Here is a 23,623-nt window from a genome sequence, read left to right as displayed (position 1 = left end):
CCCCTCCCCTGCTCTCCCCAGTGCTTGGTGGCCACCATTCTACCTCTGTCTCTTAGGAGTCTGACTACCCTTGTGAGGGGTACTTGATAGTAAGTGCGGTCCTACAGTGTGTGTCCTTTCGTGTCTGGCTTGTTTCATTACCAGAATGTCTCCAGGGTCATTCATGTTGTAGCCTGTGTTAGTACTTTATTCTTTTTCGTTCCTGAATAATACTCCGTTATGTTTGCAACACATTTTTTTTTTTTTTTTAATTTTTTTTCAACATTTATTTATTTTTGCGACAGAGAGAGACAGAGCATGAACAGGGGAGGGGCAGAGAGAGAGGGAGACACAGAATCGGAAACAGGCTCCAGGCTCCAAGCCATCAGCCCAGAGCCTGACGCGGGGCTCGAACTCCCGGACCGCGAGATCGTGACCTGGCTGAAGTCGGACGCTTAACCGACTGCGCCACCCAGGCGCCCCTGCAACACATTTTTAAGTCCATTCATCCATCGATGGACATTTGGATTGGATATAGTCACTTTTTAAATTAAATTTGCTCTTGGTCCATCTCCAAGTAGTTTTAGTGCCCCTTTCCCATGGCACATGGCCGGCTCTTCCCTAAACATCCTCTTACCCTTTGTAGGGCTTCACTTGCTCACTTTGAGTGTTTTCTTATTTAGAAACGAAGCCCAAGAAGAGATCTATAAAAAGGGACAGTCCAAGAGAATATGGGGTGAGCTCTATAAGGTAAGACTTGCAGTTCTTTCTCGTTGAGCGTTCCCCTTGGCTTTCGTGATTTTCTATGAGAGAAGTAATCTTGACGTATCGAAGATCTGTCAAATAAAGCACAAACTCCGCTGCCCATTCTGTCCTCATTCCCTCACAAAAACGGGATAGGTGTGCCCACGTATGTACTGCCATTGTTCTCCATAACTGTATTCGATTTCTTTTTATTGCTCACGTAATAGTAACAGCTGCCATACACAGACCTTACATTTATCGTATGTGGTGGAGCCATGTGGGGATTTTTAAGTTTCGTAGTCCAGCCGTCTCGTTTACAGGCGAGAACACAGGTCTAGAAAGATTGAATTCCTCACCCAGCTCACTCAGCTGGTTAGTGGGAGATTCTGTGTCCTGAGTCCTGGTCCAGCATTCTTCAGCTGGCTGAGTTTTACGTCCACATGCTAGAGATCAACCTTGGTGACAGAGGCTTTCAAGCACAGTCCCATAATCCAACAGTAACATAACCGGAAAGCAGCACCCTGAAGGCAAACTAAATTTTTTAGGTTTTTGTACAATACACAAAAGCTGTGGCAGCAGAAACTTTTAGAAATCTAAGAAGTGAATGGTTCCATTCAATAATCGATAGTGGTCACGAAGTAAGGTGGGTTTCACCTAAGTCCGTTTTCCTGTTTGAAATTCAACAAGTTTCTGACACTCACAGGATGGAGAAAGTTTTGAATTCTGATCACTGGGCATCAGGATTGGCTACTCCTGTTTTGAAGTCCTCACTATTGCTTTCTTTTCCCTGGGTTCCCTTAGATGTCATCCCTCTCCCATTTCTCATTTCACTAAAGCAAATCACTTTTGCCTCTTTGAATTGCAGGTGATAGATTCCTCAGATGTTGTAGTTCAAGTTCTTGATGCTAGAGATCCGATGGGTACCCGTTCCCCTCACATTGAGACTTACTTGAAGAAGGAAAAACCCTGGAAGCACCTTATTTTTGTTCTTAACAAATGTGACCTTGTTCCAACCTGGGCAACAGTAAGTACGGCTGCTTATCCACTGCCAGACTGCCAGGCCGCTCAGCTCCTCGTAGGCTGAGTTCTCTGTAAATGAGTCAGTTTCACGGTTTTTAGGATTTGAGACAGTAAAGTATCACACTTCTCGCATAGTAGCCACGGAAGTGTTTTCACTGAAAACAGAAGTAAAATGTGCTTCACTGACAGGGGGCAGAGTTATCTCTTATCCCCTGATGGTTGGTGAAGGCACAGTTGCCAGTATCCCCTGGACGGATGATGAGGCCCCTTCGCATGGAGACAGCTGCCACAGCCACTGGCCTGTCCCATATTTTGTCACATCAATTGCATTTAGTCGCAACGAAGGCATTTTTGTAATTGTTCTGTCCGTGTTCGTAGACAAAAGACAAAGTGTTAACTTCCATTTAAAAAAAACCAAAAAACATTTGAGGCACCTGGGTGGCTCTGTCGGTTAAGCCTTCGATTTCGGCTCAGGTCATGATCTGGTGGTTCGTGAGTTCCAGCCCTGCATCGGGCTCTGTGCTGACAGCTCAGAGCCTGGAACCTGCTTCTGATTCCGTGTCTCCCTCTCTCGCTCAGCCCCTCCTCTGCTCACGCTCTGTTTGTCTCTAATATAAACATTAAAAAACACACACACACATTTTAAAGAATTACAGCTACCATTTCCTAGGACAGCTGTGTATTTGAAATGCAGTCTGTTATTCAAGCTCCGACTCTTCCTGTATTGTGAATAAACAGGTTACAACTCACCAGCATCTTCTCTCCCCACTTTAGAAACGTTGGGTTGCTGTCCTCTCCCAGGATTATCCGACACTTGCCTTCCATGCAAGTCTTACCAACCCCTTCGGCAAAGGAGCATTCATTCAGCTTCTCCGGCAGTTTGGAAAGGTACTGGGACCTGACCCATCTCTGGGAACATGCAGCTGCGGGGCTATTAAAGCATTTGTCTCGCCAGCATGTGGCAGAGGGGTACCCACCTCACCTCCCCCATCATGACCATGAGAAGTGTGTGTTCCTTAGATGTATGTGTTCCTAACGTGTGTGTTCCAACGTAAAAATTCCTAGAGCCTTGGGGTTATAAGGGATTTTGGAAAATGTTTTCTGGCTCAACCATCGCCCCTATCTTTGACCAGCATTGCCTCCCTTTCTGCCGTGTCCCTGGCACCTGATGGTCCGTCTTCTGCTTGAGAACAGACCCCCTCCCCATACCGTGTTCCCCATCCTGGGTTTGTGAGCCTACCATGCCACCTCTGCCCTCAGTCCTGTGCAGTTTCTGTCCCCTCTGCCTGCGGGGCATCCTGCCCGTCCCTGCTCCCGTGTCGTTCTCTGGGAAGCCCCGCAGCCAGGTCGCCCTAGTAGGTGTTCTCAAAGCTTCACGTTCTGTACCTTCAATTTGATGTTCGTGTGTTTAGTTCATTCTACCTTGGCTTCTGACAAAGTACATGTGTCCTTTGTCCCACCCTTCCCCGCTTCCCAGGAGTGAACATGTCCGGCCCGTGGCTGTTAGTTACCTTTAGTATTTTCTTCCGTATTTTGTATACATGCTTATTATGATTCTGTTTCTCATCTCCTCCTGCCCTTCCACCTGCCGTTTTAGATATTTATATGTTAAGTCTCTGCTGTGGAAAATGAGGACTAAGTTTCTTATGGCTGTTCTGTTCCCACACGTACTCCCCTCTCTCCATTCTCCCTGCATCGCTCTACATCATCTGGCCAGATTGTTCTTTCCTTCAGCGTTTACGTGGTCATGACTGTACGATGTCAGTCGCCACTGATCCACACGGCACTCTGTAATTCCTCTCTGATGGAACCTTCTGTTTTCTCTGGCGTTGATTAGCTCTGTGTCATTTGTCACCAATGTGTCACCAGATCCTCTGCTAGAGTGGGAACTTGGAGAGTGTTCGGCCCCTCCCTTCCCATCGGGACCGGCTACGGAGCCTTCTTCCTGGAGTTCCCTTTCACTGCCACCCTGAGCATTTCGTTGGGATCAAGGGATCCCACACAGGATCTTCTTTCTTGGTTTTTCGTCTTTCCTGGTTCACTCTTTCCTTTAAATAGAACATATTTTCCAAAAGCTTCCGGAGAAGGAGTGCTTAGAAGGAACATTTTTTGAGACCTTGCATTTCAGAAATACCTTTATTCTGTCCTCACACTGTTTCTCCTCAGAATGCCGAGGGCACCAGCGCATCGTCTTCTGGTGGCTTCTGTTGTGCTGTTGAGTAATGGGACCATTCCAACTCTTGGTCCTTTGTGGCTGGGAGCCCTTAAAAAAGAAACTCCTGTTTTAAAATTGCACGTTGATGTGTTTTAAGGTGGGTCTTTTACTGTTCAGTGAGTTAGGCGTTGGATGGGACTTTGCCTAATGTTGTCCGGTATTATTTCTTGGAAATTCTCCCGCCCTCTACCCCATCAGCTCTTCTCTGGTTCAGGAATTGGGTGTGCTCTCTTGGTTTAATTCTTGAATCTTTTTCTTTATTTCAGTGCCTTTGTGATGTTTTGCTCTATTTTATGGGAAGTTTCTTTGACTTGATGATCTAGCTGTTCTGTCGCAAAATTTATTTTGCCTCTCACTTTTAAGAATTGCCCTGCCCCATTTTTGTTTCACAGATGAACTCTTTTCTGTTTCTGAGAATGGTAACGATGGTGGTATTTTGAAATTTTCCTCTCTCCCTATATTAACTGTTTCCTGCCAGTTTGTGTTTTTCTGTCTGTAGTACTAGAGTCACAGTTCAAATGTCTGGTTATTTTCGCCTGTCTTCATATCTAAGGGTGAACCACTGAAGAAAAGTCTCGTAGGGGTTCCTGGATGGTTCAGTTAGTTAGTATCTGACTCTTGATCTCGGCTCAAGTCATGATCTCACGGTTCGTGCAGTCTAGCCCTGTGTCGGACTCTGTGCTGACAGCGCAGAGCCTGCTTGGGATTCTCTTCCTTTCCATCTGCCCCTCCCCTGCTTGCTCGCCTGCTCTCTTTCGCTCTCAAAAAAAAAACAAAAACAAAAAACAACCAATAGAAGTTTTATGCGGGGGGTAGACTATTGAATACTGGACTTTCCTGTCAGGTGACTAGGTTAAAAGCCAGTATTTTGTCAGAGGGCACTCTAGATGTCAGTGTAAGTTTCCCCGTAAAGGAATCTTCCAGTCTCCAGCTCGGGGATGTATATAATCCCTTGGCTGCAGGGTTCGGGAGCTCAGTGGTAGTAGGGACCTGGGGGTCTCGTCAATATTTAGACTTTCATGGGGTGCCTTGGTGACTCAGTCAGTTGAGTGTCGACTTCAGCTCAATTTGTGATCTCTCAGTTTGTGGGTTCGAGCCCCAAGCTTGTGCTGTCAGCACAGAGCCCGCTTCAGAGCCTCTGTTCCCCCCTCTCTCTGTGCCCCTCCCTCGCTCGTGTTGTCTCTCCCAAAAATAAACATTGAAAACATATATTTATTTATTTAGACTTTCATTTAATCACATTGGGAACACTTGCCTTCAGCTACTGTTATCCACAAGTCTAGGTTCCCTTTTAGGTCTAAGAATGCAATGTTTTCAGAGATGTAGGATTTCCAAAAAATCAGTATCTGGTAAGGTTCTGGGGCAGAGAACCTAGGTGCCCCTGGTGGGGGAGGCCGGGGTGGGGTGGTGTCACTGCTCTGCAGACTTCTCACTAATCTTGATTTCAGACCCCCTCAGTGGTAGCTGTCCTGCCCATTCCATTTTGTGATTCTTTGGCAATATTTTTGCTGGGTTGTAAATTTTCCTAACTTTGTCACTTAGCTTTCATCTTTGTAGTGAGCCAGGTTGGGTACTACTTAGCTGGTAGTGATTTATTAACATTGTAGGTTTTTACTTACTTACTTATTTATTTTTTTATTTTTATTTTTATTTTTTAATTTTTTTTTTTTTCCAAACGTTTTTTATTTATTTTTGGGACAGAGAGAGACAGAGCATGAACGGGGGAGGGGCAGAGAGAGAGGGAGACACAGAATCGGAAACAGGCTCCAGGCTCTGAGCCATCAGCCCAGAGCCCGACGCGGGGCTCGAACTCACGGACCGCGAGATCGTGACCTGGCTGAAGCCGGACGCTTAACCGACTGCGCCACCCAGGCGCCCCTTTATTTTTTTTATTTATTTATTTTTTTAGTTTATTCATTTTTGAGAGATAGAGACAGAACATGAGTGGGGAAGGGGCAGAGAGAGGGAGACAGAATCTGAAGCAGGCTCCAGGCTCTGAGCAGTCAGCACAGAACCTGATGCGGGGCTTGAACTCACGAACTGCGAGATCACGACCTGAGCCGAAGTCGGACGCTCAACTGACTCAGCCACCCGGGTGCCCCTGTAGGTTTGTTTTTATTGTCTCATCTCCAGCTCATTCTTTTGTTTTATATGCCTGGTTCTGTAAGTTCCTGTATGTGCTCATTCCCACTGCTGTCATCCTAGTGGAGGTTGTGGCAGGAGCGAGGCCAGTGTGGACGTTGGGTCCGCCATCTTGAATTAGAAGTCCTCAACTAGCCTTAGGCAGTTGTTGAGTTCTGTCTCCTTGAGACTTTCACCCAGTGGTCTAACTTCTGAGGTTGTTTTTTTTTTTTTTTTTTTAACTTCTGTCATTTATTTTTGGCAATGCGAATGCAAAATGTGCAGAGCAAAGGAGGGGTGGGTCATGGGATTGCCAGTTGGTGCCATCTGCCGAGGTTCTCTTCCCTTAAGACATTTTATCCGTGGATGATGTTCTAAATTGATGACTAACAAGTTCTTTCTTCCTTTGCTTCTCGACCTACATACTTTTAACCTTAAAACATTCAAGAACAATTGCACATGGACAACTTGAGGAAATGAGTCATGTCTGATTTATTAATAAGTGTATGTGTGCAGCCCACTCAGGCAATGTAGGTGGCATGTGTCTAGGTTTTAGATCAAGTTCTAGTAACCCTTCTGCCTTATTTTCTTTATATTAGCAAAGTAACACAACTTGTTTTTCTCAAGGGATGTTCATGACCGTGTGTGTGTGTGTGTGTGTGTGTGTGTGTGTGTGTGTGTGTGTGTGTGTGTGTGTGTGTGTGTATTCTGTTTTTGAACAGTTGCACACTGACAAGAAGCAGATCAGTGTCGGGTTCATTGGCTACCCAAATGTTGGCAAGAGCTCCGTGATAAACACATTGCGCTCCAAGAAAGTCTGCAGTGTGGCCCCCATTGCAGGTGAAACAAAGGTACGTCCGGCTTTAAGTGCCTTATTTACTTCTCCATATTGTATTTCCCTAGAGGGTGATTGTTTAGAGCATGGCGATTTCTACCTACTTCTCTTGAGTAAAGGCTACCATTGGGAGTTTGGTCTCCATATAATAGTTTGGAGTGTTATCAGAGTTGTCTCTGCCCATTTTGGTAAGAGTGAGAGTAGTTTCTGGTTCGTATGGCACTGTGTGCCTTTGGCACGATGTGGGAAGTGCCGTTCACATTTAAGTCTCTTTTAAATGGTCACTCCAGCCTTTTTCTTTGATAAACAAAACTAACCCAAGAATATTTGGTGCAAGCGTTATGAAAGAAAACTCAGATGTTATGGTAGATTCTGGCAGTTGGGGGGACATACCCTGAGATACAGAGTGAGGATCAACGTGGTTCTCCCGAAAGGAGGAGGGGCCGGACAGTATTAGACTCCCAAGAGTACCTTGAAAAACCAGAGAAGGTTTACTGGATTATTATCACACGATACCACACGGAGCTCCCGCCTCTGCCTTCATTTTAGACTCTTGGCTGGTGGAAGCTGTAGTCTGTACTTAGAGGAAGCACCTTGTGCGTGGCCCAAGTAGAGGAGACGCTTTATTGCTTCATCACTCAGCAGGTTGCTTCTCTTTGAGCCCTGACCCCACCCCTTTCTAGCTTGGTGAGCATCAGAGATTTGTGAAATCAGGCTCTTAAGTTTTGACCCAGGGAAGTCTCTGGCTTTTTACTGACTTCAGGTCTGGCAGTATATCACCTTGATGCGTCGGATATTCCTTATCGACTGTCCGGGTGTGGTTTATCCCTCCGAAGACTCAGAGACAGACATTGTGCTAAAAGGAGTGGTGAGTATTTTGGTCCTGACGGGCTCTTTGTTTGCCTTTTGGGGGAAGCATTCTGTGGGGAACACTGGATACCTTCGCGTTTCACTCATTTGGAAGGCGGTTTGGGGTCAGCCTGTCTGACCAAACTTGAGGAACGTGATGCTCTGCAGGGCGGCCTCTCCATTCCGCTAAAGCCTGTTTGAGGAGTCGGTGGAGCCACGGGCATATCTGGTCAATGTCATCCCACAAAAGAGTTTGTAGTTTACACACAGGATCCAAAGGGAAGCAGGGCCTGTTTATGTTTAGTGATAATTCATCTTCGAGGGTTTATGGGTTGAGTCATTTTGGAACTCAGGCAGGCATTTCCTCACTTGTTTCTGAATATGACCAAAAACTTTAAATGGTTCCACTTGACCTTAACCAGTGCTGCTGGCTATACGTCCTGCGCGCATTCCTCCCCTCTTTGCTTAAACTATCGAATTCTCTTTGTGTCCTGGGATTGGCAGGCTTTTAACCATTTCTGTACGCGACTGGCATGAAACAGTCCAACTTTGAACTGCTTGCGGAAGGAACCACACAGTTAGTTTGTGGTGAGCTGGGATTACAGCTGAGTGCCGGGCTCCCTGGCTGGACGCTGTGTGGTGGTGTTCCTTTCCCCTGACCACGTCTGGCCACCTCGGAGACCGGCCCCTGCCAGGCTCCCCTTGCATCGTGGTGTTGAAATCTATTTTCAGATACTGTTACAGATGTGAACTTCACTGCTTCCATATAAAGCTCGTAAGCCAGAAATTTCCTCTGAACATCTAGGTTCAAGTTGAAAAAATTAAGACTCCCGAAGACCACGTTGGTGCTGTACTTGAACGGGCAAAGCCAGAATATATCAGCAAGACATACAAGATTGATTCTTGGGAGAATGCTGAGGACTTTCTCGAGAAGCTAGCTTTCCGGACTGGGAAGTTACTGAAGGTGAGTGAGGGTTTGTGAGACTTGAGACCAGGGCAGGTCACACGGCAGACGTGTGTATGTGGCGAGGACCTTTGTGGGTATGTGTGGTGGGAGCGGTCCGAAACTTGGCAGGCCGGTGGTGACGAGCACCTGGGGCGGCTGACGTGCCCCCACACTAGGAGGTGCTTTGGCCCTGTGAATTTAATGGGGAGTCTTTTCTGTGGCATTTCAGGGTGGAGAGCCAGACTTGCAGACTGTGGGTAAGATGGTTCTCAATGACTGGCAGAGGGGCCGGATTCCTTTCTTTGTCAAGCCGCCCAACGCAGAGCCCCCTGAAGCCTCCCAGGTAAGAACGGGGCAGACCTGCCTTTTGGAGAGCACGCTTCCTGCCCTAGGCGTGGTGCCTTGATTGCCTCCCTTTGTGGAGTGCCTTTTTCCTGTGTGGTCTGTCCATGCCAGTGTCTCCCCTTCCATAGAGCCGTGGCTATGGCCTTGTGGGGGGTGGCGGTGAGGGTGGGGGTGGCATTTGGAGACCAGGAAGCAGATGTGTGGTGGAAGTCCGAGGTTAAGTACCAGCCTTTGGGGCCTCGAACAAAGAGGGCTGTAACTATAAGTGCTTTTCCAATACTGGGTCTGTCCTTATGCTTGAGGAACAGGAACATTTCCAAGATTGACTCAACATTTGTGAGGCCCAACAATATGCCAGGCCCGGGGAATATAGGAATAAATAACTTTTTTGTCCTCAAGAAGCTGGTAATTAGGGGGAAAAGGAGAGTGGTACAGTTTATAGTCCGGGAAAGAAGTCTTAGATTTGGGGCCTCTGGGCTGAATTGAGACGCTTCCTTCCTGTTGGATTTCCCTCCCCCTGGCAGTGGACCACCACAAGGCTCCAACCGTGGCCCTTTGCTTTTCTGTTTCTAGGCTCTTTTTCAGAGCTCTGCCGAGTCTTTTGAAGAGGGGGCTTTAAGTTCCACTTCCATGCTGATCTTTCGGGTTTGTGTAGCTTTGGTTCGTTCCCTCTTACCTGAAATCCGTTCCGCGTTTCAGTTATTAGCTAGAAACTTCCAGTTGAATACTTTCTCCAGCATTTCAGCATCACCATACCTGAAACTGGTGTTCTTTCTTCCTCTCCCCCTAAAGCCACCAAACAGCCAAAAATACCCAGTTCCTGGTTCACTCATTGATTGGTTCATTCAGCAAAAGCGTCCTGAGGATCTCCCGTGTGCTGGGCACTCTGCTGGGCACTGGCGGTATTGCGGTGAAACTAGAGGAGTCCCTGCCTATCGCACTTCTGTGTATACGGATGGCGGCGGAGGAGCTTGTGGTTTTTTCTGATACCAGATGCATTTCGTTTGTCCGCACCAATTCTGTAATGCTCTGACACCCGCTGGGTGTCCAGTAATTCAGTTCTGGCACTATCTCCGAGAGTTAGCACAGGCCCACAGGTCTAGGGTCCAGCCCCACAGGATGGTCCCCGCTTCAGAGGCCAGCTGCAGATGGGCTTCCCCAGCCACCCACACTTCTGTCCAGCCAGCTACAAATTCAGGGGTTCTCAGGTTTGGTAATGTGCTGAAACAACTCACAGAACTCAGAAAAGGGTTTGCTTACGATAGCCAGTTTATTGTAGAGGACACAGCTCAGGAACAGGCAAATGGAGGAGATGTGTAGGGCCAGGAGTGGGGTTGTGGGTGGCATGGAGTTCCCGTGGCCTTTCTGGGCATGGTGCCCTCCCAGCATATCAATCCATTCAGCCCAGAAGCTCCCCAGACCCCATCCTTCAGGGTGTTTTGTGGAGGTTCTATTACGTAGGCCTGATTTTTTTTTTTTTTAAATGTTTTATTTTTGAGACAGAGCATGAGCAGGAGAGGGGCAGAGAGAGAGGGAGACATAGTATCCGAAGCAGGCTCCAGGCTCCGAGCTCTCAGCACAGAGCCCGACGTGGGGCTCGAACTCACAAGCTGTGAGATCGTGACCTGAGCCGAAGTCGGACGCTCAACCGACCGAACCACCCTGGCACCCCTACGTAGGCCTGATTAACTAAAGTAGTGGCCATCGGTGATCAAACTCCATCTCTAGTCCTCTCATCAAGTGCTTGGTCCGTCTGGTGACCAGCCCCCATTCTGAAGCAAGGCCCCACCATGAGCATCTCATCAGATAAACTCTGGGGTGGTGGAGAGGGACTCGTTATGAATAACAAAAGACACCCTTCTGTACCCAGGAGATGCAGAGGGTTTTACAGTTCTGGTGCGAAGACCGAACATACGTTATTATGCTACAGGGACAGATAGTAAAGAGATAAATATGTTCCGTCGGGAGGTACCAGTGACTGTGAGGAGGACAGGACCAGGGAAGTGGGTTTGGGAGATGGGAGAGTGTTCTTATACGTGGGGTGGCTGGGGGTGGCCTCTGAGGAAGTGGCGTTTTGGTGGAGCCCTTAACGGTAGGAGGCAGAAGCCCTGCGGGTATCTTGAGGGGAGAGGGGTGTGGACAGAGGCTGCCCCCCACCCGGAGCACCTGAGTGGGAGCAAGTGTGCTGCGGTCGCAGTGTGGAGAGGTCGTGGGGCTGGACCCGGACCCGGACCCACGTGGGCAAGGGCAGGGCGACGTGGTGGGAAGCCGCTGGACGGTCGTGAGTTCGCCAGCTGCTGGACGTGAGGGAGGAAGACGTTGGCAGGGTCTGCTGTGACCCTGTGTGTACACGGTGGGGCGATCTTGGACTCTTCGTGTCTGGTCGTTGAGTGTGTCAGATCATTAGTTCCCCCAGTCTGCAATTTTCTTCTTTTATTCTTCTTGGTAGTGGCTGACACTCCTTCAGAACGCAAACGCTATACGCTTAGCTGAGGGAAAGGGTATAAAAACGTACCTGCGAATTTTGTATGCAACTTCCTGAATTTTCTGAATTCCTGACTTATTTAGCACTTTGTGTAGCCACCCTTGCCTTCGGAAAAATCACTAAAGTTCCAGGAGTCTCTGCCGCAAGGTTAAAACGATGCTACAAGCACGAAGCACCGGGATAAAGCCTGGCACGAGCTTCTCCTTCACTTTTAATTACCTCAGACAGGCGTGTCCCCCGGCCCGGCCCCTCCTGGTCACACCTTTCCTCCCGGGGCCTGTCCCTGCGCCCCGAGCAGTGCTCTGCTTTTGCTCTCGGGCGGTTATGTGCGCCCCTCTTATGCGTGCTTACCTCAGCACCCCCGTCCCTTGCCCTCCTCAGGTGGGGCGGAGGGAGTCGCACACTGTGGGGAATGGCTGATAGTGTGACTGGTTAAACACCCACAGTTGGCTCTTCCTTGGGCCCCGCAGCCGAGTCCCTCTGATCCTTTAGTGCCGGCTTCTGGGCTTGACGCACCGTGGCTCCCGGGAGATGAACGACACGACTCCAGTGTGGGGTTTTCAGTACTTTCCTTAGTCCCGGGGAGAGGACTCCCTCGTTTGAGAGCCAGGTGTGAGGCCAGAAACGGTTTGCATTTTCTGATCCCGTCTCTCTCCCCCACCTGCACCCCGTTGTCTGGCCTCAGCAGCTCCCATCCTCCTCGTCGTTGGAAGTCCCCACAGAAACAAGCCAGAAGAACCCAGAAGAGAAAATCACGGCAGCTGTAGGCGAAGCATCGGAGCCCGTCACTGAGAAGGAAAAAGAGAACAGTCGCTGTGACGCTGACTCGGAAATGCAGCAGATCCTGGCACGAGTTCGGCAGAACTTTGGCAAAATCAATGTCGTGCCTCAGTTTTCGGGGGATGACCTGGTCCCTTTGGAGATGTCGGATATTGACGAAGAGCTTGAGAGCTTTTCCGAAGGGGAGGAGGAGGCACAGGAGCTACCAGGAGACGAAGAGGAGGAGTCTTGCCCGGAGTCCCAGGAAGAACACACGGAGAATGACACCAAGGCGGTTATTAAAGCCCTGGATGAGAAGATCGCTAAATATCAGAGATTTTTAAACAAAGCCAAAGCTAAGAAGTTTTCAGCAGTCAGGTAGCAGCCTCATCTCACCAATTGCGGTTTGCTCGTTCTTTTCTCAAACACTTGCCATGCGTACTGGAGCCACGGCTCTATGGGGCGTGAAAGGGAGTTATTGCCATTTTTAAAAAGTGATCTGTGGGTTTTTAAGGTGCAGCTCCGTGAAGTGTGAGAAGCTTTAGTTCAGTCTTCGGCAGAGGCCCAGCGGCTTTGGGCGGGCTGGGGGTGGCAACCGTGCGCAGAAGGTGGTCCCCCAGGTGGTCACAGCCCCCGGGTGGGCACGTGATTTGGGCAGTCAAGGGGGCTGGCGGGCAGCTTTGTTACCTGGCTTTTCTGTTTCAGAATATCCAAGGGACTAAGTGAGAAGGTTTTTGCAAAATCTGAAGAGCAAGGAGCAGCTGAAGAAGTGGAAGATACAGGTAAAATAGTGCAACCACTGGCATGCGATTTGCGTCTTCAGAACTATGGGGAATCGAGCTTTAATCTCTCTGTCCTCTCTCGTGCCGTCATCCACACAGATATTTATCGTAACTGGCACCATGTACTGTTCATGATACAGGTTGGATTATTCACTTTTTATTCTGCACGTTTCTTGGGATTAATTCAGGAAGCTTCCTGTAAGAAGAGTACTTTAGTAACCTTATAATCTAGGGGTGGGTCAGCAGATTTTCTCGGGGGAAGGGGGGTGGATCAGGTATTTATTCTTTACTCCGTTGGGACTCACAGCTTCTACATCAGGAGTGCGTTTCTATGACATAAATGCCAATCCTGCCATGGCCCACCAGGACCCTCCTAGCCTGGCACCCTCCCAGCCTCACCCCACTTTGTTCTTTTTATGTTTTTTTCCAGAATAATTTTTTTTTTAATATTTATTTATTTATTTATTTATTTTTTAATTTTTTTTTTTCAACGTTTATTTATTTTTGGGACAGAGAGAGACAGAGCATGAACGGGGGAGGGGCAGAGAGAGAGGGAGACACAGAATCGGAAACAGGCTCCAGGCTCTGAGCCATCAGCCCAGAGCCCGACGCGGGGCTCGAACTCACGGACCGCGAGATCGTGACCTGGCTGAAGTCGGACGCTTAACCGACTGCGCCACCCAGGCGCCCCAATATTTATTTATTTTTGAGAGAGACAGAGACCGAATGCGAGTGGGTTAGGGGCAGAGAGAGAGAGGGCGAGATACAGAATCCAAAGCAGGCTCCAGGCTCTGAGCCGTCAGCACAGAGCCCAATGCGGGGCTCGAACTCATGGGCCACGAGATTATGACCTGAGCTGAAGTCAGACGCTCAACTGACTGAACCACCCAGGCGCCCTGTCTCACCCCGCTTTGTGCTGTGCCCACCCACACTCCATGCACACTGGTCTTCCAGCACGTCAAGCTCATTCCCACCCTAGGATTCACAGACACATTTTGAATAGAGAATTCCTGTTTGTTTTCTTTGTGCTCATGTATTGTTTCCAGCACCTACCAAAAAGGGAAGGAAGCGGAAGGCACAGAGGGAAGAGGACCGTTCAGATAAAACTCGCAGGATGCTTACATCTAAGGAAGTACGTGGTTTTGGTCTTGGTTTTGGTCTTAAACTTCACCCAGGTCTAGAAAGTAGAGAGGAGAAATCCATTTCCTAAGAGACGACGCTCTCTAAAAGTGATGGTCTGGAGCTGAATTCTCGGAACCCCAGTCCTAAGTGACCTAGTTGAGGTTAGTTAGACAGGATCAAGAGTTGGCCCACTGGATGAAGGTCCTTGAGCATGTCTTATGCTTTAGGAGTTCTCATCGCTGCCCTCAAACATGTAGACTGTCCTCTAGAAAGTCCTCTGGTTTTATGTGGCTTGGTTTTCTGTGATGAGCAGAGCTGTTCAGGCCGACAGATCCCTGCCCTCTGTGAAGTTCAGTGTAGTAACTGGCTCTTCAGAGCTGGAGTGGGCCTTCTTGGGAAGGGAAGAGCTTGTTCCTGGAAGTGTTTACCCTTAGACCAGAGGGCCACTGGTCGGGAGTGCAGTAGGAAAGATTCCAGCGTGGATGACCCGACGACAGTCTGTAGAGCTGTCGGGGGTTACAGTGGGAGGGCACACTTGGGTCTGGGAGGGGAGCCCTCCCTTGTGAGCGCTGCTTCCACTGGTTGGGAGAGCAGTATAGGAATGGGGCACAGAGGAACAGAGGGGCCTGTTCTGTGACTTCTGAGATTGATCGGTTTGTCTTCTTTGCCATTTTTTTTTACAGCGGAGGCGAGCAGCGCGGCAGCAGCAGTCCAGGAAAGTTGGCGTCCGCTACTATGAAACACACAACGTGAAAAACAGGAACAGGAACAAAAAGAAGACCAATGACTCAGAGGGACAGAAACACAGACACAAAAAATTCAAACATAAGCAGTAACATTTTAAAAGTTTATTAAATTATACAGAAATAGGCAATTAGAAACTGTGTTCATTTTCTTCATGCCCGGTTGGCATTTCTAAGGCCATGATGCTTTTGTTCTGAGGTTTGACAGTTGAAACCATTCACCAGTGCTGGTGAAAACAGTCTGTCCGCCCCCAGGGCTTTCCGTGATGGGGTCCGCTGGCACTTCTTGGTTCCTCCAGAGCGTAGCCATGTCCTGCGCGTCTGACGGAAACAGATGAGGTCTACAGAACGGAGAGCGGCATTTCTCTTACACTAGCAATTAGCAGTTTGAAACAGAAGCGTAAAAACGAGAAAATCTCAAGGATGTAATGTACACGGCCTAAGCTTTAAAATACGAAGAAGTGACAGCATCTTCAGTTGTCTGTCACTGTGTCTGTTAGCTGGCCACAGGACGTAGGTGCTTGACATCCAAGGAGTCCTGGAACCAGCACACCTCAGCAGAGTTCTGTCTCGCGACGGTGACAGCCCAGCCAGGCTCTTATGGTGGGGTCTTAGAGTCCCCTCAGGGCACCCGGAGGAGGGTGAAAGCTGTGACTTCAGATCTGAGATTAGAGCTGCGTGGGGCATGTTTGGGAACACAGCTCTTCCTGTAGGAATGCGATTCTTCCAGGGAGCCTTGGAGCCTTCACTGGGATGATGTCGGGTCAAAACTCCACTAAGGAGAGTCCTCCTTGGCTCCTTGGGAATGCAGCTTGAGGTATTCCAACCGAGTGGACACATCAGTGCCTCCTTAGGTGTGTTCCTTGTGAAATTTAAATGAATGATGGAGTCATCTTGCTGCACTGGCCCACCCGGATTGCCCTAAATTAAAGCTTCCTCTTCTGGGTTTACGGGCCTCCAAACTTTGGATTTAACTTACAAGGAATACTAAAGTGCAGTCTACAGGCCATAGCCTAACCATTAATAATTAGAGCTGCATGTGAGGTCTGGGTACCTCTCCAGTTGTGAAACCCCAGCCAGTTAGGGGTGTAGGGTCAGGGGTTGGTTTTCTGCAGAATAAGATGAACAAACCAAATCGGCGGGCAGGGGCCGAGGTGCAGGCAGCTCACCGGGGACCTTGTGACTTGTATTTCTTCCCAGCAAACATTTACTTTCTCAAGGCGGGTTTGACTCCACCTTTGGCGCCTCCTCAACTGGGCAAACTGGGAATGTAGGCGTGGTGGGCTAGGTGGGCAAGGATAAAACAACATCATATAAACCCAAATCTCCAAAATGAGCCACTAGAACTGCACTGGGGTAGGGGTGGTGAAAGACACCAAGTAAGGGAAAGACAGGCCCCAGAAGCCCAAGTTCAGGTCTAAGATAAATCGTGGACCAGGGCAGGGAAGCAGCTTCATTTAGCTAGAAATAAGTGCCAGCGTGGAGCAGTGGCGGGAGGGCCGTTGCCTCACCTGCGAGGGATGGGGCAGAAAGCCTGACTGCTCGGGTTGGTGAATCCCAAGGTTGGCCACGTACAGAGACTGCCACCTTCCGCTGCCCGGCCGAGAGCCTGGCTGCCAGACCTAGGTGTTCATGACACTGGGGCCACGTGTGACTTCTGACAAACGTGTGGGTGGTGATCAGGGGAGGGTATGGCTTGTTCACTCAGGAGACTAGCTTTTTTTTTTATTACAACGGGCTTATGACGGGGTAGCAGTGCTTGCTGAGACCCATATGGAAATTATCACTTCTTTGGTGCAATAATGCCTTCCAGTTGGGCCTGAAAAACAAAAACAAACTCCGTTAATTATTTGAAGTTTGCAGCCTAACAAATAGCTGAGAGGTGATAAAAGGCTCTGGGAAGAAGAATCCGACGCGGCCCCTCCAAGTGTTTTTCCCTTCATTCCCAATTCCATATTTTCTAGATTAGCTGATGTCTGGCTTGGCATACGGTCTTGCTACATTAGGAGAAACCGGAGCTGTCCTGGTTTCCATACAATAATGGCTCAGTGTAGAACATAAAGCATTGAAAAGGAAATTGAATAAAAGTTGTTGAAATAGTGGTTTCTCGTGGCTCAGATTTCAGGCCTGAAATGCTAAGTTAAACATTTGGCTCTCTGGTTTGGGATCCTGGGAGCTCTTGTGCTGGGACAAGAGGTTTGGGAAACAGCAATTTTTCAGCCACCGAGACAACTTGACACCCAATTAGAGAGAATTGCTACCAGTAAGTAGGGAGCTGCCCATCTTGTATGTAAAGCTCAAGGCCCTCGGGAGTTATATACTCTGCTCCTCCAGCAGCCGGTAACATAATTTACTATCATGGTGTGTGGACAGATCTTCAAGTAGGTCTATCCTGGGGACTGCAAACACTGCTTTATTTGCAGTGCAGCTTGGAGCCAATAAAAATAACTCACTTCTAAAGAGTCCTTCACCCAGGGGATGACAAGGTTGCTTGTAAATGTTAGAAAGATGCCAAGATATTCTGCTTTGCTCTGCTCTGGCTGCGGGTACTGTAGGGGGAACTGAAGAACTCGGGCTGGTGATCAAGGAACATGGCAGATAAGGCACGCAGCTTCAGAGGCTGCTAAGTCAACAGATTCGTGGCCGGCTGTGAAGTGTCTAGCTTTTCTTCGTGAAACTCAGCAACGAGAGAATCTGTCATCCTGCACTAGCAGTTAATACAAGCCCTCTTTATCTCAAATGCCTGTCCTTGGTGTAGCCCCAAGAGGCCTGCCAATCCAAGAATGTAAGCTTTCCATGAGACTAGGGAGGGGAGGGAGATCCACCCAGGGGCCCCTGCGGCCAGGGCCGTGGGAGACGGCCACTCAACAACAGGTCCCCTATCTAGAACAGTGGTTCGCAAACTTAGGCAAGCACCAGAATCACCTGCAGACCTGGCTAGGTTGTTGGGCCCGAACCCCAAAGTTTCTCATTCAGTAGATCCGGAATGGGCCCAATAGTTGGTATTTCTCCAAGTTGCCGGGTGATGCTGCCGCTGCTCTGGGGGCACAGCCTTTGAGAACCTTTAGATCCCACGGAGAGCCTGGAGTTTGGGAGGCCTGGCCCCTATCTCAGCTCAGCTGGATAAAAGTAAACCACCGGCAAAGGGGCTTGGAGGAAAAATACCTACAGTTGAGTTCCTCTGACCACACACCCGGGCAGGGTTTCTGACTTCAAATGGTTCTTCTCCTTCCCTGCCGGCCCCAAATGCTGTGCCTCAGAGGGGGCTGCAGGCGGGACGGCACCCCCACGAAAGCCTGCTGAAGACATCCCGCCCACTCCAGGAAGGCTCCAGAATGCCAGCCGTAACGGGAGAGAAGTTCCACTCTGCCATATCCACCTCTCCTGGACGCTGGGCAACTTTTCCAAGGGCAACAAAACCATCCACTTGGAGGGGCTGAGGAGCCAGACTGAGGGGTCGTGGAAATTCAGAGCCCCCCCTCCAGAGACAGAAGGGTGGAGAATCTGTGTAATGACCCCTCACCCTGCATCCCCCCGCAACCCCCCCCCCCCCAGCTTCCTTTAGTCCTTGGCAGTACATGTGGACAAGTATTCGGAGTCCCCTGCAGGAAACAGAGCCGTGGGGCCGGGGTGGGGGAGGGGGCGGGCAGGAGCCCCTCCACCCGGGCCTGCACGGGGCTCACCTTCAGCTGCTGATTCGTCCGCTTGAGGAACTGAATCTCCTCATTGTGCTTCTTCTCTTCCACCTGTCTCCTCTCGCTTTCCCGCTTCTCGGTGGCCTCGCATTTGGCCTTCTGCTCGTTCACTTGCCTCTCCAGATCTTTCTTTTCCGTTTCCAATTCTGCAATCTGAGGACAGAACCTCCCGTCATCCTGGGACGTTGCCAAGAGGATGGGGCGGTGTGAGTGCCTGGGCCTCAGAGGGGACCTGGGACACAGCTGTCCAACCTGAGACGTGGCCCGGGTCTGTACTGCCACCCAGTGGGAGGTCAGTGACTGGCATGGCACAGCCAAGAGGAGGCTGAACCCCGGGGGAAGCGGGGGGGTGGGGGGGGGGGAGGGGGCGGGTGCCCTCTGAGGGGATGGCACCCTCGGTCGTCAGAATGTCGTCTGGAACGACAAGCATGTGACCCTGAGGTTGACAGAAGAGTCACAGAGGGCTGAAGCTCCAGGGTCAACCCCACTCACTTTCCTCTCCATGTCTGACTTCCCCTGTTCGGCCTGTAGCGCCTTCCTCATGCCAAAGGCCACGCTGCTCTCGTACAAGGTCTGGTAGGCGGCGATGGTCATGCGGATCTCGTCCCGGACTCGTAGCAACAGCAGTCCCCTCTCCGCACAGTTGATGGTCACCTCCCGGATCAGCTCATCTTCCAAAGCACACACACACCGAGGTCAGGAGGGCAGGCAGGAGGGAAGTACACCACGTCTCCGGCTAACCACCCTCCCTCCTGGGGAGGGTGCTAGCGTGTGTCCTCCTCACCTGGAGACAGAGGCCCCAGGAGCCCTGCCATACAGCCACTGCTCTGAACTTGGCACTTGGGGGCCCGGGACAGAGGGAGACAGGTGCCCCCAGGTTTGTTTGCGGCCGTGAGGCCCCTCTCTTCCACCCTCAGGCAAAACCTCCAGGGTACTAGTCATGGAAATTGGACTTTTCAGTTTGAAGGTGATGACTGCTTTATTTTTATTTTTTTTAATGTTTATTTTGGGAGGGGGACAGAGAGAGGCAGAGAGGATCCCACACTGACCGTGCGGAGCCTGCCATGGGGCTTGATCCCACGACCTGTGAGATCATGACCTCATGAGTTGGACCTCAAGACTCGGGCACCCAAACGACTGAATCACCCAGGCACCCCGTGACGTCTGCTTTAAAGCAGCAGGGAAATCCTGTGTGCCCTCCAGCTGGACGGGCTTGGGGCTGGAAACAGTAGGATTTAGAGCCTGCCCACCCATCTCTTCCGTAAATGCCGACCTGGAGAGCAGACCCTAATCATACTCACACTGAAGGGAGCCTGCCAGCCCCTGCAGCTGCCTCAGGGTTTGGAGGCAGTCTGAACGTCAGAGTCCACAGGGGCCAGTGAGTTTGGTTGGGGGACAGCCATTTGACACGATCACTTAAATCGTTCGTGACTGTCAGTTAACAGTAAGTTACCCTGAAATATTTCCCCGGCCCAAGGGCTGGAATATTGGTCGATGGATATGAATCTAGCACGTTAATTGTTCCGATTTAAAAAAATCAGCATATGCTTATTATAAAAATCTTTGAAAAGAAAAAGACTTAGAACGGAAGTTCTCATCTTACCTCCGAACATTTGCCGAGAGGTTAGGAACCGGGTTGTCAGGTCGGCGGGCAAAGAGCGGGAAGGAGGCGCGTTTGGCAGTTCCTGGGTGTGGGGCAGGTAGGGGGACACAAGACGACTCCGGGATGGGGTGGGCTTGCAGCTCAGGGACGCTCGGGGCTGGGGATGGTGCTCGAAGGGAAGGGGAGGGGGCGGCAGATGTGCGTCGGATCCCCCCCACCCCGACCTCCACCGCGCACGCCGCGCCACTCACCGAAGCACTGCGAGTACAGCTCCCTGCGCACGGGGCAGATGCCCGTCTCCCTGGCCTGTCGCTGCTGCAGCTTCCGGTCCAGCTGCTCCTGCAGGTGCACTACATCCATCCTGGTGCTGGGAGCGCTGGACACCTGCTGGATCCATAGCTGCGTGTCTTCCACCCACTCCCTGTGGCACAGACACAGCAAGGCTGAGCAGGCCCATCGACCACAGGGTCTTCGGGACACGAGCAGAGGCGGCCCTTTGAGCTCTCTGAGCGGGAGCGAGGGGGCAGCTCGGTCCCCAGCCCGCCGCAATCCTCTACTCCCCTCTCTTCCTTGAGGAGCCTATGGCTCCAGAGCCACACCCACTAAGCCACCTCCACGGGGCCCCTAGCTGTGGGCCAACTCTACCTTCCTACGTGTCCCCGTGAAAACATCACCTGTGTTCCAGATCTTAATCTAGCGGGTTGAGGACAGATTCATGGGCATTGTTGCTTGGCTGGAACAGAAGGCCCAGTGAGAATTCCCCCACTGACTTGTGGGGTGGGAGGCACAGGGCACCATGAACCTTGCCAGCCAGAATGGGGCAGATGTGTGCAGTGGGGAGGTGTGTGCCTGAAGGTGTGTGCCTATGTGGCCCCCGCCCCCAGCCCCCACTATAGTAGACCTTGTGTCAGAGGCATGGCCAGGTTCCAGAACCACGAGGAGGGAGCCTGAGGGTAGAATCACTGTGGGGGGAGGATTTCCATTTACTTATTTATTTAAAAAATGTTTTTAAATGTTTATTTTTGAGAGAGAGAGTGAGAGAGAGAGCACGCGCGCGCACACGCGCACGCGCGTGGGGGAGGGGCAGAGAGAGAGGGAGACACAGAATCCGAAGCAGGCTCCAGGCTCTGAGCTGGCGGCACAGAGCCCGACGTGGGGCTCGAGCTCATGAACCGTGAGACCATGACCCGGGCCGAAGTCGGACACTTAACCGACTGAGCCACCCAGGCACCCCGAGGATTTCCATTTTATTGATGGGAAAGAACCACCTGAAAAATCACCCCTCCCTTCTTTGACTTCCATCTCAGGCAAGACTGCAGTCTCTCTTTACCTCACAGCCTTCGAAACCGTACTGTCAACCGATTCCATAAGAATCATCAACAAAGCATGTCAGATAGTGATCAATGCGGCTGCAGGAGGAAGAAGCAGGGTAAGGGGATGGTGAAGAAGGCAGAATGTGCTCTTTTACAAGGATCCGCAAGGAAGGCCCCCTTGAGGAAATCACATTTGAGCAAGACCCGAGGAAAGAGACAAAGGGAATGAGGTGGACGTCAGGGGAAGAGTATCCTTAGCAGTAAGAACAGCAACCGTCAAGGCCCTGAGGGTGATGGAAGGTTTTTCAGAAGCAGTGAGCAGATACCCCTATGGCATTCGTACACTGAACAAGAAGGAGAATAACAGGGGACGAGATCATGGATATGTGAGGGACGAGATCATGCCAGGGCTTCCGGGTCATTCTAAAGACTTTGGATTTTAGCCTGAGTCACATGGGAAACCAGTAAAGAGCTCCTGGTAGAAGACTGGCATGATCTGGCTTGTGATTTCGGGGCTGTTCGGAGGATACATCGTAGGGGCAAAGAGCAGAAGCAAGGTTTTCAGACAGGAGGCCACTGTAGGTGACAAACAGTGACGAGGAACAAGATGGTGGAAGCAGAGGCGGTGGGAAGTGGTTGGATTGGGGATGTCCGTTTGAAGGCGGAACCAAAACAAGTTGATGAAGGATAGGACGTGTGATGTGAGAGACCAAAAGGAACGCAGGGTGGCCTGAGCTGCTAGTAGAAAGGAGAAGACTGGGGACGAGTAGGTGGGGAGAGGGATGCCTTGTGATTTCGTTTGGACATGCTGAAGGGTGAGATGTCTATGAGGCACCTCCATGAAGATCATGAGAAAGCAGTAGAAAGCAGGGTCTGGAGTTTCGAGGAAAGGACAGGGCTGGGGATAACACATTTGGGAGCCATCAGCATATAGGTGGTATTTAAAGCCGCAGGCTTGGGTTAGAGCACTTGGGAAATGAGGATGGCAGAGAAGAGGTCCCCCCCCATCCTCCCAGGATCCAGCCATCTGCAAGCTCTAGGAGTTCTGGGATGCTGGCAGGAAATCCTGGCCAGGAACAGAGACAGGGTGCCTCTTCCTAAGTTGCGGAGCACTGGAATGCAAAACCTCGGCTTTCTGTCAGCCACCGCGCCCACTTTTTTTGCTTTTTTGTTTTTTACCTTGGGGGCAGAATGGCATTCAAGATTTCTTCTGCCTGCTTCGTAGGATCTGGGACACAGGATGTTGAGGGAAGCTTGGTCTTTGGTGGCTGTGGGACCGGACCCGAGGGTCCAGGCTGCTGGGGGCTGACTTTCAGCGGCCGTGCCTGAGAAGAGACAAGATAGGGCAGGAGGTCATTCAGGCACTGAAATCCACACATCCAAGCCCTTGGGGTTGCTCCAGGTCTACTCAACACCCCTCCCCTCTTCCCAGCTCACTTGCCCCATCTCTCCTCTGGTCAGAAGTTGTGTCTTAGCTGAAGGAAGCCAGGAAGAGTCTTTGGTCCCACCCTGACCCAAGGCTTGTATCTCCTGGAACGACGTTTCTGGCAAGGGTGCTCAGCCCTCTGCTTTCACGCCTCTAGTGATGGAGTAGTCACCACCAGATCCGTTCTTGGACCAGGCTACTTATGAAAAAGGGTGAGCCCCATCCATCTCTTTGACTTCCTTTCTCATCCTAAATCTGCCCTCTGGGGTCCCCCATCTGGGTTTCTTGTTCAGCTCTCCCATCCTCCTTCCCCCATCCCAATTCCCTTCTCTTCCAGTTGCTGCAAACCTTATCCCTCGGGATTCCCCCTCCTCAACGCGGGGACCTTTCTGTATCCGAGCTTCCAGGCTCCCCCGCCCCCTGAGACGCCCCCTGAGACCCCTCCTTACTTTGGGGCTCCGCTTCTCCGTGTTTCGGGTCACCAACACCGGGGTGTCATACTTGAGCAGAGAGTCCGCAGGGGGGATCATGGCAGCGACGGGGGTAGTAGGCCAGCGGCAGCCCCTCAAATATGCGCCTTGTTTGCCGTCTCCATGGAAACCTCCTCTCCCGGCCTCACGGCCTGGGCGGGGCTCGCAGTG

General features: G+C 50.7%; 2 protein-coding genes across 2 annotated transcripts in view; one reads left to right on the top strand and one right to left on the bottom strand.

Moving 5' to 3' along the window:
• Positions 1-15,076, top strand: part of GNL2 (G protein nucleolar 2) — a 26,245-nt gene extending 11,169 nt beyond the window's left edge. The window contains exons 6-16 of the mRNA XM_025934831.2: positions 663-729; positions 1,589-1,747; positions 2,518-2,631; positions 6,802-6,930; positions 7,678-7,782; positions 8,569-8,727; positions 8,939-9,052; positions 12,228-12,676; positions 13,004-13,080; positions 14,127-14,212; positions 14,886-15,076. Of these exons, the coding sequence (XP_025790616.1) occupies positions 663-729; positions 1,589-1,747; positions 2,518-2,631; positions 6,802-6,930; positions 7,678-7,782; positions 8,569-8,727; positions 8,939-9,052; positions 12,228-12,676; positions 13,004-13,080; positions 14,127-14,212; positions 14,886-15,038 (1,612 nt within the window). The 3' untranslated portion in view covers positions 15,039-15,076. The remainder of the gene's footprint in view (positions 1-662; positions 730-1,588; positions 1,748-2,517; positions 2,632-6,801; positions 6,931-7,677; positions 7,783-8,568; positions 8,728-8,938; positions 9,053-12,227; positions 12,677-13,003; positions 13,081-14,126; positions 14,213-14,885) is intronic.
• Positions 15,036-23,623, bottom strand: DNALI1 (dynein axonemal light intermediate chain 1). The gene is made up of 6 exons (XM_086716498.1): positions 23,432-23,623; positions 22,736-22,881; positions 20,495-20,664; positions 19,133-19,311; positions 18,629-18,793; positions 15,036-16,764 (listed from the first exon to the last, which is right to left on the bottom strand). The coding sequence occupies exons 1-6, from the start codon at positions 23,510-23,512 to the stop codon at positions 16,729-16,731; spliced, it is 777 nt and encodes a 258-aa protein (XP_086572624.1). The 5' UTR covers positions 23,513-23,623; the 3' UTR covers positions 15,036-16,728.

This window comes from Puma concolor, chromosome C1 (genome assembly GCF_028749965.1).
Source record: "Puma concolor isolate L17-30 chromosome C1, mPumCon1.1.hap2, whole genome shotgun sequence".
Taxonomy (NCBI): Eukaryota; Metazoa; Chordata; class Mammalia; order Carnivora; family Felidae; genus Puma; species Puma concolor.
Note: the sequence above shows the minus strand (reverse complement) of the source record. Positions and strands in the feature narration are given on the sequence as shown.

Coding starts and splice junctions, on each gene's coding strand:
- DNALI1 (XM_086716498.1), bottom strand. CDS start 23,512: ATGATCCCCCCTGCGGACTCTCTGCTCAAGTATGACACCCCGGTGTTG. Junction 22,882..23,431: donor CGGAGAAGCGGAGCCCCAAA/GTAAGGAGGGGT, acceptor GTCTCTTCTCAG/GCACGGCCGCTGAAAGTCAG. Junction 20,665..22,735: donor AATGCCATTCTGCCCCCAAG/GTAAAAAACAAA, acceptor TCTGTGCCACAG/GGAGTGGGTGGAAGACACGC.